Consider the following 15,054-nt stretch of genomic DNA (forward strand, 5'->3'; position numbering starts at 1 on the left):
TGTTGCTTCCTCCACTGCTTTGGCTGGTGTCCATTTGCGCCCGGTTGCCAAGGTTGGTGCGTTGTTGCTCACTACTAAATCTCTGGATTCATTCAGTGTCATCTGGAGTCTTGTTTTTGCACACTTGAACTCCTCTGTGAGACTGGTGAGGGGGAGCTTGAGGATGCCATCTCCATAGAGGGCTATGGTGGTAAGGCATCGTGGAACTCCGAGCCATTTCTTGATGTAGCATGTGACTCCTCTTTCCAACTTCTCCACCGTTGAGATTGGGACCTCATAAACTGCAAGCGGCCACAACATCCGGGGTAGGAGACCAAACTGAAGGCACCAGGCTTTTAACTTTCCAGGTAGTTGTGTGTTGTCGATGGACTGCAGGCCACTGCTGATGTCTTTGCGCAGTTGTTGCACCTGGTCTTTGTCCTTCAGGCTTGAATCATACCACCTGCCAAGGCTTTTTACAGGCTGCTCAGACACTGTTGGGATTGGGTCATCGCCGATGAAGAATTTCAGGTCGGAGAGCACTCCCTTCACAATTGAGATGCTTCGTGACTTGGATGGTTTGATCTTCATGCGGGCCCAACTGATGTTCTCTTCCAGTTTTCCGAGCAGCCTCCTGGTGCATGGGACGGTGGTGGTCAACGTTGTAATGTCGTCCATGTAAGCTCTGAGCGGAGGGAGGCGCTGACCAGAGTCAACCCGCTGTCCGCCTACAACCCATTTTGAGGCTCGGATGATGATCTCCATTGCCATTGTGAATGCCAGAGGTGAGATAGTGCATCCCGCCATGATGCCTACTTCCAGGCACTGCCAAGAGGTGGTAAAGTCAGAGGTGGTAAAGCAGAACTGCATGTCTTGGAAGTAGGATTTAACCAGGGCTGTGATGGTGTCCGGTATGTGGAAGAACTCAAAGGCAGACCACAGGAGTTCATGGGGCACCGAGCCAAAGGCATTGGCAAGGTCCAGAAAGACTACATGGAGGTCCCTTCTCTCCACCTTTGCCGTTTGGATCTGGTGCCAGATCATGCTGGAATGTTCTGAGCACCCTGATAATCCTGATATTCCTGCCTTCTGTACAGATGTGTCAATGTACTCGTTTCTTCGCAGATACTCGGACATCCTCCGAGCAATGACACTAAAGAAGATTTTGCCCTCAACGTTTAGTAGGGAGATTGGACGGAATTGGCTGATGTTCACTGCATCCTTCTCCTTTGGGATAAGGACTCCACCTGCCCTACGCCACACTTTAGGTATTATCCTCTTCTGCCATGCTGTTCTCATGAGCCTCCAGAGAAACCTCAGGACATCTGGTGCATACTTATACACCTTGTATGGGACTCCATTTGGCCCCGGGGATGATGCCGTTCTTGCCCGACGCACTGTGGTTTCCACCTCTTTCCATGTTGGAGGACTGCAAGACATGTGATGTTCAGGGGGGTCAATTGGTGGGATATCTGAAGGAATGGTCAGATGTTCATGCCGCTTTGGGTCAGAGTGTGTTGCTTTCAGATGATCTTCCAGGTCTATCTTTGTAGTTTTTAGAGCTCCACTTTTTTCCTTTGTGAAGATACTTTTAAGGAACTTGAAGGGATCTTTATAGAACCGTGTTCTTGTTTGTTCTTTCTTCCTTCTTCGTTTCCGGAGGTTCTCTGCTCTGCGGAGGGATGCCAGTCATGTTTTAATGTCACCTTGAAGTGCATTTATGCCTTCCCTTTCCACTCCAGAGGCTTTTTTCCACCGTTTCCTAAGTTGTCTTCTTTCTAGGACGAGGCGCTTGATCTCCTGTTGCCTCCTGGAGATTGGTGCGGTTGGAACATCTTTCCTGCCTTTCCTTTCTTGCACTCCGAAGCGTTCTGCCCCATATTGGTAGATGATATCCCCCATTCTCTCCAGCTTCTTTTCCACTGTCCCTCGAAGTTGCTCGAGAGAAAGGGTCAGATCAGTATTGATAGTTTCCCAGAGCTTCTTATCCACGGCACCAGGCCACTTCACATGCAATCTATGCCCTGCTAGTCTCCTTTCGACTGCAGGTCTAGGAGGTTGGGTCGGTTCTGCCTCTGTTGTTATCACCTCTGTGTTTGCTTCCTCCACGACAGTGGTATTGATGTACTGCAAGCTATGGTTTGCGTCCAGTTGCTGTACTTCATTCGACTGATTTGATTCCTTTCGCAGAAAGTAATCAACGCGAGGCCTCTGTCTCTCTTCTGTCAAACACTTCATCTTTCCCTGGTGAATTCTCAACCCCCGATAGGATGTAACCTTCCTCCAACCACAGGGACATATTTGCTGCTTGTGGCCCGTTGACGTGGATGTAGCTGGGGCAACTGCTGTGGCACTCTCTTGCGCTGTGCTCTCGTTACTCGTCGTCGTTTCCGTTCCAGGGTCTGTTACCATGATGTCAGCCGATGAGTCATCTTCCGCCCCCGCTCTCGCAGACTCTAGGGGTGTTCTCTTTTGTCGTCTTTTCGTAGCTATAGCGGGTGATTCCAACATGCCAAAGACATGGGAAACTACAAACATGGGAAGCTAGCCCATGCCCGTCCCAGTGGGGTCTATTCCCTCCCGTCAGCTGTCTCTCCATGCCACCACAAGGACTTTCCCCTGTCGTCAGCTGATCTTTCTCAGCAGTCACTGGACTCAGTGTCCAGATACTCAGTTTTACAAAACACAGGATAAGATGTTAATTTCCTTTGTGCAGGCACATGCGTGTGAGAGTGTGTGTGTGTGTGTGTGTGTGTGTGTGTGTGTGTGTGTGTGTGTGTGTGTGTGTTTTAATCTAGGACGCATCATCAGTAGTGTTCCTCCAGGTCTTAGGGTGTTTCGGCCATTATACACTATACACCCTCTCCGGAGGCGGCCAGCTCAGGTTGATCAGTCCCCGAACATGCGTCATTTCCAATTAGTCATGAGAGAATCGTTCATCTTATGGATGGCAGACTTCTCCTCATGGGACTGTGCAAGGCAGGGGCGTCCTTTTCCCTGAGTCAAGCCTATAGGCTGACCGCATACCTCCTGGCTCCAGTTTAAGCATTTAGCAGAAGCTCGATGCCCAAACTGGAAGCTCCCAATCCAAAGTGACCCACAACAAGCAATATACAATAGGCAGTACAACAAGCAATACAATAAGCAATAAGCAATACAACAATCAAAGTGATTAAGCATGCATGAGAATCGCGTTATGCCAGCTCCTCATGAGACTTAATCAACATCAATACATCAACTGCATAGAGATATCAATCCAGAACAAGCAACAAGCAATACAATAAGCAATACAACAATCAAAGTGATTAAGCATGCATGAGAATCGCGTTATGCCAGCTCCTCATGAGACTTAATCAACATCAATACATCAACTGCATAGAGATATCAATCCAGAACAAAGAACAAACCATATATACCTATACGAACGCTATCTAGCTTGGTTACTTTGGGGCCCAGCAGGGGTCCTTCCTCCTCATAAAAAGCCACTGGCTGCTTCTTTCGGCTGCCTCCGATGCAGCTTTGATGGCTGACCGCTGGCTTTGGCCTCTAATTCCCAGGTCTGTAAAGAGCCTGGTTGTAGATCTTGCCACAAACCCTCTGCATCCCACCTCCACTGGGCGGACTTCAGCGTTCCAGCCGAAACACAAGTTGTCGGCCAATATCAGCCAGTATCTTCCAGTCGCGAGCCAGACGTAGTTGGCCTCGCTCCGATGGTGTCAAGCCGCTCCTGGTTACCTTTGCCCCCTCGCGGACAAAGGTGGTTGCCTGTTGGTGGTTGGATGCTGGTGGCGGTAGGGAGTTGGTGGCAGCTCGTTTGTCCTCCAGGGTGGAGGCAAGGATCTTTAGGACTTGGTTGTGACGCCATGTGTAACGTCCCTGGGCGAGACTGGTTTTGCACCCTGATAGAATGTGCCTTAGGGTGGCTGGCGTTGAACAAAGGGCACACCCCGGGTCTTCACCATACCACTGGTGAAGGTTGACTGGTGTTGGAAGAACGTCATATGTAGCTCTCATGAGAAAGCTCAAGTGCCTCGCTTCCATGGCCCACATATCCTTCCAGCTGATCTTCCTCCTCTCCACACTGTCCCATCGTGTCCACTGGCCCTGTTTTGCAAGAGAGACTGCCTTGGCCCATCTTCCAGCCTCCTCCTGGTGGCGTACTTCCTCCACCACCATCTTTCTCCGTTCTGGTGCTGCTGCCTTACTCCAAGAAGGGCGAGTAGCTGTTAACCCAAAACCTCCTCGTCCCTGCTGAACATAGCCCACAATGTCAGCATGTTTGAGGGCTGCTGTTGCTTCCTCCACTGCTTTGGCTGGTGTCCATTTGCGCCCGGTTGCCAAGGTTGGTGCGTTGTTGCTCACTACTAAATCTCTGGATTCATTCAGTGTCATCTGGAGTCTTGTTTTTGCACACTTGAACTCCTCTGTGAGACTGGTGAGGGGGAGCTTGAGGATGCCATCTCCATAGAGGGCTATGGTGGTAAGGCATCGTGGAACTCCGAGCCTTAATGCTTATTGATGCCTATCCTTGACAAACAAACAAAAAGACAAACACAAAGATAAGAACAAACAACCGAGTACAAAACAATATAAAACATAAAAGACAATACCAAGACCAAAAGAACAACAATAACAAACAACAGACTACATCAAAAACTAGACAGTACCAAAACCAAAAAAACAAACAATAACAAACAACAGACTAAATAAAAAACTAGACAGTACCAAAACCAAAAGAACAAACAATAACAGACAACAGACTAAATCAAAAGCGAAGGAAACAAAGGGTCACATTAACAGGTTAATGTATCCAAATTCATTCTATTTGATATTTCTCCAAAATAGCCTGTTTGTACTTCTTTTTAAATTGTTTTAAGTTAATGCTATGCTTAGTGGTTTCCGGTAAGCCATTCCAAAGCTTCACACCACTCACAGAAATACACATATTTCTCATCGTAGAGCTAGCACCTGTTTCTTTAAAATGTAATTCTCCTCTCAGCTCATACCTACCATCCCTATCTCTAAACCATTTTTGGATATTCGCGGAAAGCATTTTATGCCTTGCTTTGTAAACTATTTGGGCAGTTTTAAACTCAACTAAGTCAAAGAATTTTAGTGTTTTTGAATTAATAAAGAGTGCATTTGTATGATCATGATATCCTACTTTATTGACTATTCTTATTGCTTTTTTTTGCATTATGTTTATTGGTTGTAGGTTGCTTTTGTAGGTATTACCCCACACCTCTACACAGTAGGTTAGGTATGGTGTTATAAGGGTGCAATACAGCATGTACAATGTTTTATAGTTAAGCAGATGTCTTGTTTTGCCCAAAATACCAACACTTCTTGCCAATTTCGATCGAATATACTGTATATGGTGTTTCCAGGAGAACTTGTGATCTATTATCACTCCTAAAAATGTATTTTCATAGACTCTTTCTAATATCATATCGTCAATCTTTATTTCAATTTGTTCACTCATTATTGTTGTTGTTTGTTGTGCTATGAGCCGAGGACACCCTCGAAAACGAGTTGCTGCAACTCAATGGTTGATCCTCTATTGAAATTTCAAATAAATAAAACATGAAGATCAAAGGACACAATTTTTTATGTGAGGTTGTGTGGCCGAGTGGTCTAAGGCGCTGGATTTAGGCTCCAGTCTCTATGGAGGCGTGGGTTCAAATCCCACCACTGCCAGTTTGTTCAATTCTATACATTCAAACTAGGTGTCTAAAATAGGCCTACATATAATTTTGGGGGTCCCATACAGCGCGCCCCGGAAAAGTGTCCTCCTTTCTGAGATCCTGTTGGTGGCCACCCTAATCTGGGGTGTGTTTCAGCATAGGAAGCAAGACTGTAGTTCTCCTACAGTTCCTTCTAAACAGTGTTGAACTCTGGGGATGGAGGCATAATGCGTTCTAAACCCACAGGGTGAACTTGTTATTGCTACTCACATCCGCTTTATTTCGCACTCATCGTTTCTATTTCCGTGCCCCAGACTGTATGCCGGGAGCATTTGCAGATTGCGGAGGCAACAGTCTGGCCACGCAAGACTACATTCTTTGAATGTATTGACTATACTTGTTATCCACTTTTGTCTAATAAAATACTTAATCAATCAAAAACTCTCTCTCTCTCTCTCTCTCTCTCTCTCTCTCTCTCTCTCTCTCTCTCTCATGCTATACAGAGAGCTTCGTGCTCTGGTAGTAGAGATGGTCTTGGCCACAGACATGTCTTGTCACTTCCAGCAGATCAAAGCAATGAAGAACTTCCTCCTGCTGCCTGAGGCGTGAGTATTCTGTTCACCTTTTAACCCCTTTAAAGGGATAGTTCACCCTAGGGCATTCACGAATAGTGATTTTTAGTATTCTAATTTTTCAACCTCAAAGTATTCGAATAGTCGAATATTTGACAGGACTGGCCAAACTGTCAAATATTAAGTAAGCAAGAGGCGAACATTGTGAAAAAAGCCGATCTGCATGCTCACAACGCCTCACTTTGCGAGGCGTTGTGAGCATGTAGATCTGCTATTTTCACAATATTTATCTGTGGAACCGAGTCACATTAAATATAACACCTACAATTCCAAGTGCTTATCAGGGTGGGGTTCTCCAGTTCAAATATGTTTATTTTGGGGGTCACAGCCTAAAAAGGTTTGAGAACCCCTGGTATAGAGCATTAACAAATTCATCCACCACGGGCATTGACAACTCATTCTAATGACTTCCTATCTAGCCAAGCTTTATAAACTATATATTTTTTAAAGAAAAAAACAAAAAAACTAATATTTGACTTTGGTGAACAACAACGTCAAATAGTGACTTTGATATTCAAATATTTGAATATTTGGTGAATGCCCTGATTCATAGATATATATTTAGGCAGGTGCAGTTATGAAAAAAAGCACCTAACCCCAAAAAAATTGCAACAAAAGGTTTTTCAACTGTTTTGTGTAGTATTAGGTGTCCTTAATAACATACTAAAAGTCTACCAAAGTCTGACCACTGGAAAGGTGTCATTTTCAAGATGGCGTCCAGGATGGACAAACATTCATTAAAATACTCTAACTCCTTCATTATTTGCCCTAGACAAGTATTTTTTGTGTCAAACCCTATGTTTATGTGGCCTAGGAATCCATTGGACTTGTCCAAATTGCAGAAATACAATTACATAATTCTGAAATCCAATAGTGTGTCTGTAACTCTATTAAAACCCACTGAAAGGGCCAACCGTTTCAAGTTACCTAACTTATTAAATACCATTATTTCTTTACATTTGTGTTTCACTTGAACAAGGCTGAAATGTCATAGTTCCACCCCTACTGTACATACTAGATTTTTTCTTTTTCTTGCAGACAAGCACAGTGTCATCTTGTAGGGGCAATACATGAACAACATTAAATAGATTTTCAAAACAACTTTCTGATATATTAGGAAGGTGTATATTCTAGGAACAGTATGAGTGTGCAAAGAGGGGGTTTGGTAGTGCAGAACTGTCTGAGCCTACTGTAATTGTCTACTGGGTGCCTATAGGTAGAGGTGGTGAATAAGGCCTAGGGTGTAAAGTATGGGGATGGGGCCGGGGTGGGTGAAAAGGTAAGCGGGCTCTCGTCTAAGAGTTTAGTGGACCTATAAGGAGCCCTTCAGGTGGGTATGGGCGTAAGGGTATCTTGATAGCTCCCTGGGCACTGGGCAGTTACATGAGTTCTCTCCTCCCCCATGTCAGAAGGGGAAAAACATTGGGCTATGTAGTGGGGCACTTGGAAGCCCAGGTCGAGTGCCCATAGGCCGTAAGAGAGAATGGGGCGTATCATTTCCTGGTGGTGGTTCTTAGGCCTTAGTGGCAAGCCCCAGACACCAGGGGGAGGCCTGAAGCCAAATTGACATGGTGACCGTTTGAGGTACTGCAGCTTTTTAACGGTTGGGGCCAGAAACATGAACGCGCATCTAGGCTTCTTTGTATTGACATCGCGTCCATGAACACAAACGATGACGCACAGCGCGTCACATAGGCCCCACTAGGCCTACGTCACCCGGAAGAAGGGGTTGAAATTTGGCTTCATGCGCTGGGTGAGCAACTCAATACAAGTGGACGGGCGGGGATATCCGGTGTCCTCTCTATTCTTCTTATAACTCTATGCTTAGTGGTGCAATAGCCAAATGCCAATACGCAAACTTCCTTCCTCACAATTGGGTTCGCTTTAAGAGACGCTCCATGCTTAGCGTAACTTTGGTGAGACTACAATTAGTTATGATGTGTCAGACAGCTGGGTTGTTATGTGGAGGAGGCTCACAGCTCCTCCAAAAACAAATTAGCATTTGACACAAACCGGATCACTGGAGGATGGAGTGAGGAGGAGGCAAGTAAGGTATTGGAATTAAGATCATGCATTTGGCCGACAGGGGTGTCACCTGGCTTACTGATAGTCCCACTGGTTCCAAGTGGCTCTTCGGGTCATGATAGGCCCTTGTGGGTGGGTATAGATAATGAGGAAGGCCAGTTCCCAGTGTTGGTGGTTGTAAAACCACCATGTGGAGCATGACTGTGTGTCAGGCTGACGGGGGTTTCCCTATTACCGGCTCACAGGAGAGTCAGTGTCTGGTTGTTTGGTATTTTTCTAAGACCATTAATATTAACAGGAGCCCATAGTGAGTATTAATGATTGCGACCGTAGGTCGCATTTACTATCAAACCCTGCACAAAGTGTAAGTCCGTCCGTCAGTCAGTCAGTCAGTCAGTCAGTCTGTCTGTCACACCTCACACGTCACACTCTTGCCCTGCTCATATCTCCGCAACCGTTGCCCCGATCCATGCCAAATTTTGTACACACACTCCTTACCTGCCAAACTACAACCTCCAAGGACCCCCGGAGCTCCAGGGACCCCCAGGTCCCTGGGGGACCCCCAGATGTAAAAAATGACCAAATGTGCTAAACTGACCAAATGACCACCCCAACGGGGCTGCTCACGGGGAATTCCCGGGGACCACCGACTCCTGGTGCTCCAGAACGGATGCAAAAGTGGTGGCGCCCCCAGTGGAGGACCCCCTACACTGCAGCTCACATAAAATGCCGTAACTCCGGCTAGGTGCGACCGGGACAGCCGGGGCCGGTACCTATTCGTCCGCCTTGCCGGCGCGGAGACCCCACCCCTCATTTCTCACATGGCCCTCTTCTAGCGCCACCATGAGGCCGATTCTTGCAAAACACATTTTTGGACACTGCTCCTACAATTTTTGCCCTAAAATCACGCAAATCGGTACACAGTATGTCTACACTCATCCCATCAACATGAATCTCTCCCATATAGCGCCACCTCCAGGCCGATTTTTAAAAACACATTTTTGAACACTGCTCCTACAGATTTTGCCCTAAAATCACGAAAATCACTACACAGTATGTCTACACTCATGTCATCAACATGGATCAGGAAGATTTTGGCAAAACACATTTTTGCCCTATTTGTGGAGATAAGTGACCTACGGTCGCTTATCTCCCGATTAGGGAGTCTTACTGGTCTATCAATGTGACTCAGAGGGTACTTGGCTGTTACACTCTCCAGTTAAAAAGCTGAGGTGTATGCAGAAAGCAATGCTTGTCTGTCAGATAGCAGCAAGGACACAGCCTTGCCTTGGCCTTGAAGTTGGTTAGATGGGAAGACTTGGAGCACAGCGTGTCATGAGCTGTCCCATCTGCACTCTTACTGCTAAAATGCTCCAGAAAAGACATTTGTGACAAGTCAATCTGAACCCTATCCATTCCACACTCCTCAACTACTCTGCCAAGACCCAGTAAACACCTAGGGTGACAGCACTGACCTCCACTCCCTCTCCAAGCCCATGATGGCACAGCTTAGTCCTCAAGTATGGAGCTTTTCAGATATGTAAAGCGGGTAGGGGACATCACAGGATATACCAAGCTTCCAGACCCCCTCTTAACCTACACCTACCAGAACCTACCTGTACCCACCTGAGAGCCACCACATCCCCTCTACACTCCCACACTGGCCCCCTCACTGATCGTCACATCATTCACCCCTCATGCTCCCTTTTCCGCCCAATGTGCATTCTATCCCTGCTACACACATCCACTCCCCCCCGGGGGGACCCTCCAGAGGTAACAGTTGTGTGACTCTCAGTGGTTTCAGTGCAAAACTAATGCTTTTAATGAATTCATAATTATGAAGAAACTCTAGTTTGGACTGATCACAAGCTATGTACTGAGGTGAGAATTACAATTCTTTAGATTTTTCCTGTATAAGATTGCAGCAACACAACAACATTCAGCATCTGTCACAGGTTCCCCTAGGGGAGTTATATTTCATTATATTTTTTTTATGTGATACTAGACCTTATCAAACACAATGGTAAAGACATTTCTTGGTATGGAATTTGTTCCCAAATGTGTATATTTAATGACTATAACATGGCCGCTCTGTTTTTATAAATTTCACAGTACCTCACAGTAATAACGAATGTATTCCTTATTGGTATCAAAAGAAATCTCCTGAAAACTTTAACAAAATGTTAATTATAACTGAAATCATCAATACTGGACATTATGGCACATAGAAATGTCCAATTAGATTCGGAAGTCTTCAAATTTAACATAAATATGCTTATAACCTTATTATAACCAACTGTTTTAACACAATTGTACTTGTAATCACTTGACTATAATTTATATAGGCTAATTGGATTCCTAGATCATCAAAATATGAGGTTTGACACCACAAATATTTGTCTATGATGAATAATAAAGGAATAATGGTCTTTTAAGGAATTGGCGGCGGCCATCTTGAAAATATGCATTTCTAGTGGTCAGACTTTGGTAGACTTTTGATATTTTATTAAGTACACCTGATACTACAATAAACCATTGAGAAACCTTTTGTTGCAATTATTTTGGGGTCAAACCATATCTGCACCCGCCTAATTATATTCTGGTGAAAGAAATAGCAGACCAAGTACAAAGCCAAAGGTCAGACTGGGTATTCATGTTGTAAACTAGGGTTTAAGTTGTTAAATAGCAACATAATAAAAGAAAAGTAAATGTGCAAACAAACAATTAAAGGGATATTCCACTTTCTACAGGGAAACAGATGGGCTTTTCTCCACACACACACCCATTGTAACTTCAAACTTCATTTTAGCCATGACATGATTCATTAAAAACACCCATTATATATTCTGGTGACTCATTTTACCTCCTAATACGTGAGTAGGCTGTGTTTTTTCGATAACTTTCTTCATTTATTTTTAATAATTATTTGGGAAAATGGAAAAAATGAAATACAAAAAAATATTATTAAAAATAAAATCAAAAAGTTATCGAAAAAACACGGCCTGCTCACGTATTAGGAGGGTAATATGAGTCACCAGAAAAAAAATTTAGGGTGTTTTTAATGAATCTATCATGGTTAAAATAGAGTTTGAAGTTACAATGGATGTGTATGGGGAGAGGCCCTGGGCCTAGAGGGCCTGATAACATTTAAATCAAATATCTAAATATTGAATGAAGCAACTTAAAAACTGTTCAGGGTGTTCATAAAAGCCTGATTAGATGATACAATGACCAAAGGTTTTTTTGAAAGTGAAATATCCCTTTAAGTGGTTAAACAGCAACATAATAAAAGAAAAGTAAACAAACAATTAATAAAACATGGATTAATAAAACATGCATCTCTCTCTCAGATAGGGTGACCACCTGTCCTGTATCTTTGGCCCTCATTTTAATGACCATGGATTATTTTATTGTTTATTGATTATTTTATTTTATTTTTTATTACTTTATTTGTATAATATAAGGCTTCGGTTCTTAAAGCAGGAACAGTGTTTTAGCAATATTATTCAAAATACGATGAGCAGAGTTCCTGCTGACAGATGAGTGATGTCACCGTCACCGTGTCCTCTGTTTTTTTGATTGATTGAAGACTTTATTAGAAGTTTGCATAGAAAAGGGTACAGTTTCATGACTGTACAGTTCACTGGTACAAGGTCAACTAAAAGGAGATCCATGAAAAGACTAAGCTTATTTCCATAGGAAACCATTGAAGTATCTCATATAACATTGAATGACAGACGGATAGAACACAGTACTATGCAGTAGATATATAGTAAAAAAAAAGTAAATAAAAAAAAATAAACAGTGCAAAAATATATACAGTAGGTAAATACAAAGAAGGGTCAGGGGAGGCTGGGCTAGGTTTGTTATTGCCAGTTGCGAATGGCTGCCGCCTGTAAGTGGTTTTTCAGGGTGATTTTAAAGGATGCTAGGGAACTACACTCCTTTAAGGCCTTCGGTAAGGCGTTCCACATTTTGGTTGTATAGCAGAAGAACGAGTTTGACCCTTTGTTTGAGTTGACTTTGGGTTGAACGTGATCTGTGGCGCTGCCTCTGGTGTTGTAATTGTGGACGTCCTTAACGTTTATAAAGTATTTTGCCAGGTAAATGGGTATCTCAGTGGTGTAGTGTATCTTGTACAACAGGCCCATTGCAAGTTGCTGTACTCTGTCATTTACTCTGAGCCACCCCGCTCTTAACTGGTGAGTTTTAAGGGCTTGTGGGGCGTCACGATACCATACGTGGACTCCGTAGTCAAAGAGGGGCTGGATTATTGCACCAGCTATGGTCTTCAGTGTGTTGAAGTTGACCATCGGGGCGATCCTCTTTAGGAAACGAGTTCGTTGGTTGATTTTATTTATTACCTTTGAAGTAATCTTTTAAATGTCTGTGATGTAAATATGTCCTACGTGGTAGGATTGACAAGCCCAAGGCGTTGTCCCTGCTCCTGCACACTGCGGACATCAGCCACCCTGCCAAACACTGGGACCTGCACCACCGATGGACCACCTCACTGCTGGAGGAGTTCTTTAGACAGGTACACAACCCAAACCTTAAGCCCACTCATTCTACACCAGTGATTCGCCATGCAACTCCTTGCAACATGCAAGTCCTTGTAACTACATGCAACCATTATCCCCAATGGCAGTTGCAAGGAGTTGCGTTGGTGCGGTTGCCCTTAAAACGGTTTTGTTACTATAAGAGTTGCGACTAGTTGCATTGCCGCGGTTCGGCCTTTTCAAGGAGAATTCCGGACTACCCATCTTCTTACTTAATCTGATGTTATAATATCCGACAAGTATTTTATTTTATTTTATTTTATTTTATTTTATTTTATTTTATTTTTTTATGGGGACTTTGGATGACGTCACTGGAGAAATCTTGTTTTGCAAGACTTCAGGAAGTAGACCTACTGTGGACAGTACGTTGTCATTATGAACGATAGCTACAATTTAGTTTCGAGCAAAAAAAAAAAAAGAGAAAAAAACCCTACCACTCGTGATCAGAGCTGCGGTGGTGCACCATTCGGTTCTGAGATATGATAACATCAGATGAAGGTAAGGAAATGGGTAGTCCGGAATTCTCCTTTAACCCTAACCTCACTGCCCTGAACCTACATAAACCCTAACCGCGGTAGCCGGGCCTTTCTTATTTCTTTTTCCAGCCAGAGGGCAGGCAAAGAGGTTCCAATTCCGTGGTTCCCAGTCCTCCCCCCCCCCCCCCCCCCCCCCCCCACATCAGAGAAAAGACCCCCCCAGACATGCTCAAACGCACACATGTATTGTTCCAGGCAACCCCAAACGCCCTACATACCGGTATTTCTCGTACGTCGAATACCAAAAAGAGACGATCTGCATTCTGAAATCACAGTGGATTTGTTTTTTTGTGTGCGTAATATGTAAACATCTATGGACCACCTGTATGGAATACCTCCATACAGACAGGGGGACCCGGACCCGAATGGGAAACATTGATCTAATTGGACCCGCTGCTGTTGTTTTATGTTCTCAGGGCGACAAAGAGGCGGAGCTTGGCTTACCCTTCTCCCCTCTGTGTGACCGCAACTCTACCATGGTGGCCCAGTCCCAGATCGGTAAGCAGTAGTGGACAGTACCAATGTGCATTTACCTCAGTACTGTACGTGTACATATATTTGGGAACTACACCGGTGATAATTTTTTCAGCAAATTTTGATTTAGTCTTAGTCTTAGTCTTTTGAATAACACACCATTTAGTCTTAGTCTTCTGAAATTGTTTTTGTCTAGTCTAGTCTTAGTCGACTAAATATAAAAACATTTTAGTCTTAGTCTTTTAGTCTTCATATTTTTAGGCTAAGTCTGTTGGGCTAAATATAACCACAACTCTGAACACGTCATTATCTTCTACTGCCTGTTTGTCAAAATAAACCATACATAAAAGGAAAAAAATCGATCGATTGGATTCTTGGTGTGTGAGACAGTGTTTCCGTGTGTGTGCGCGTGTGCATGTGTGTGCGCACATACGCTCGCGCGCGCGCGCGCGTGTGTGTGTGTGTGTGTGTGTGTGTGTGTGTGTGTATGTTTGTTCTACAGGTTTCATTGACTTCATTGTAGAGCCAACCTTCAGCGTTCTGACAGACATGACAGAGAAAATCGTGGCGCCTCTCGTCGACGAGGCCGATGCATCTGGACTGACTCTCCAGGTCTCCAGGCGCTCCAGGTGACTGAACCTTAACCTTTATGCCACTGCTGCTTGCCACTGCTGCTTACCCCCCACCCCCCCCCCCCCCCCCCCCCTTCATGAAAGGGTTCATCAATATGGCCGTACACGAACAAATGTGTCTGTCAGTCTTTGCCACGGAAATCTTAGATTTACATACCATTACAACAGGCATGATACATTTATCTTAAAATCTTTTTTCCCCCCGTTTCTACGGTTTCTTGGGCTGGATATGGCAGCCTGGAACGGTTGTCCGAGTGCACTAAACTTGGCATGTTATTAAACGTGCCACAATTAACAATAATGAATTGCACCTGTACAGCTGACCTGCGGAACCTGGGAATATACTGTACCATTTTGTCAAGATGGGGAGAATACAAGTGTGGGGAATATACCGGTACTTATAATACCTTGTTAAAGTGACCATTTTGTTAAATTTTGCATGTGTAATTTAACAACATAATAACCAGCACAGATAGACAAAGAGACATTCATGGATTTATATGTAATAGTAACTTTTATTTTCCCCCCTGGAC

General features: G+C 44.2%; 1 protein-coding gene across 1 annotated transcript in view; it reads left to right on the forward strand.

Annotated features, from left to right (window-relative positions):
- The window catches only part of LOC308302051 (dual specificity calcium/calmodulin-dependent 3',5'-cyclic nucleotide phosphodiesterase 1C-like), a gene marked incomplete at both ends in the record, with an annotated part of 499,975 nt that overhangs the window by 85,222 nt on the left and 399,699 nt on the right, over positions 1-15,054 (forward strand). Inside the window, 4 exons of the mRNA XM_080746221.1 lie at positions 6,167-6,268; positions 12,737-12,857; positions 13,832-13,913; positions 14,392-14,518. Of these exons, the coding sequence (XP_080602347.1) occupies positions 6,167-6,268; positions 12,737-12,857; positions 13,832-13,913; positions 14,392-14,518 (432 nt within the window). The remainder of the gene's footprint in view (positions 1-6,166; positions 6,269-12,736; positions 12,858-13,831; positions 13,914-14,391; positions 14,519-15,054) is intronic.

Source organism: Nannobrachium achirus (genome assembly GCF_963921795.1).
Source record: "Nannobrachium achirus genome assembly, chromosome: 17".
Classification (NCBI taxonomy): domain Eukaryota; kingdom Metazoa; phylum Chordata; class Actinopteri; order Myctophiformes; family Myctophidae; genus Nannobrachium; species Nannobrachium achirus.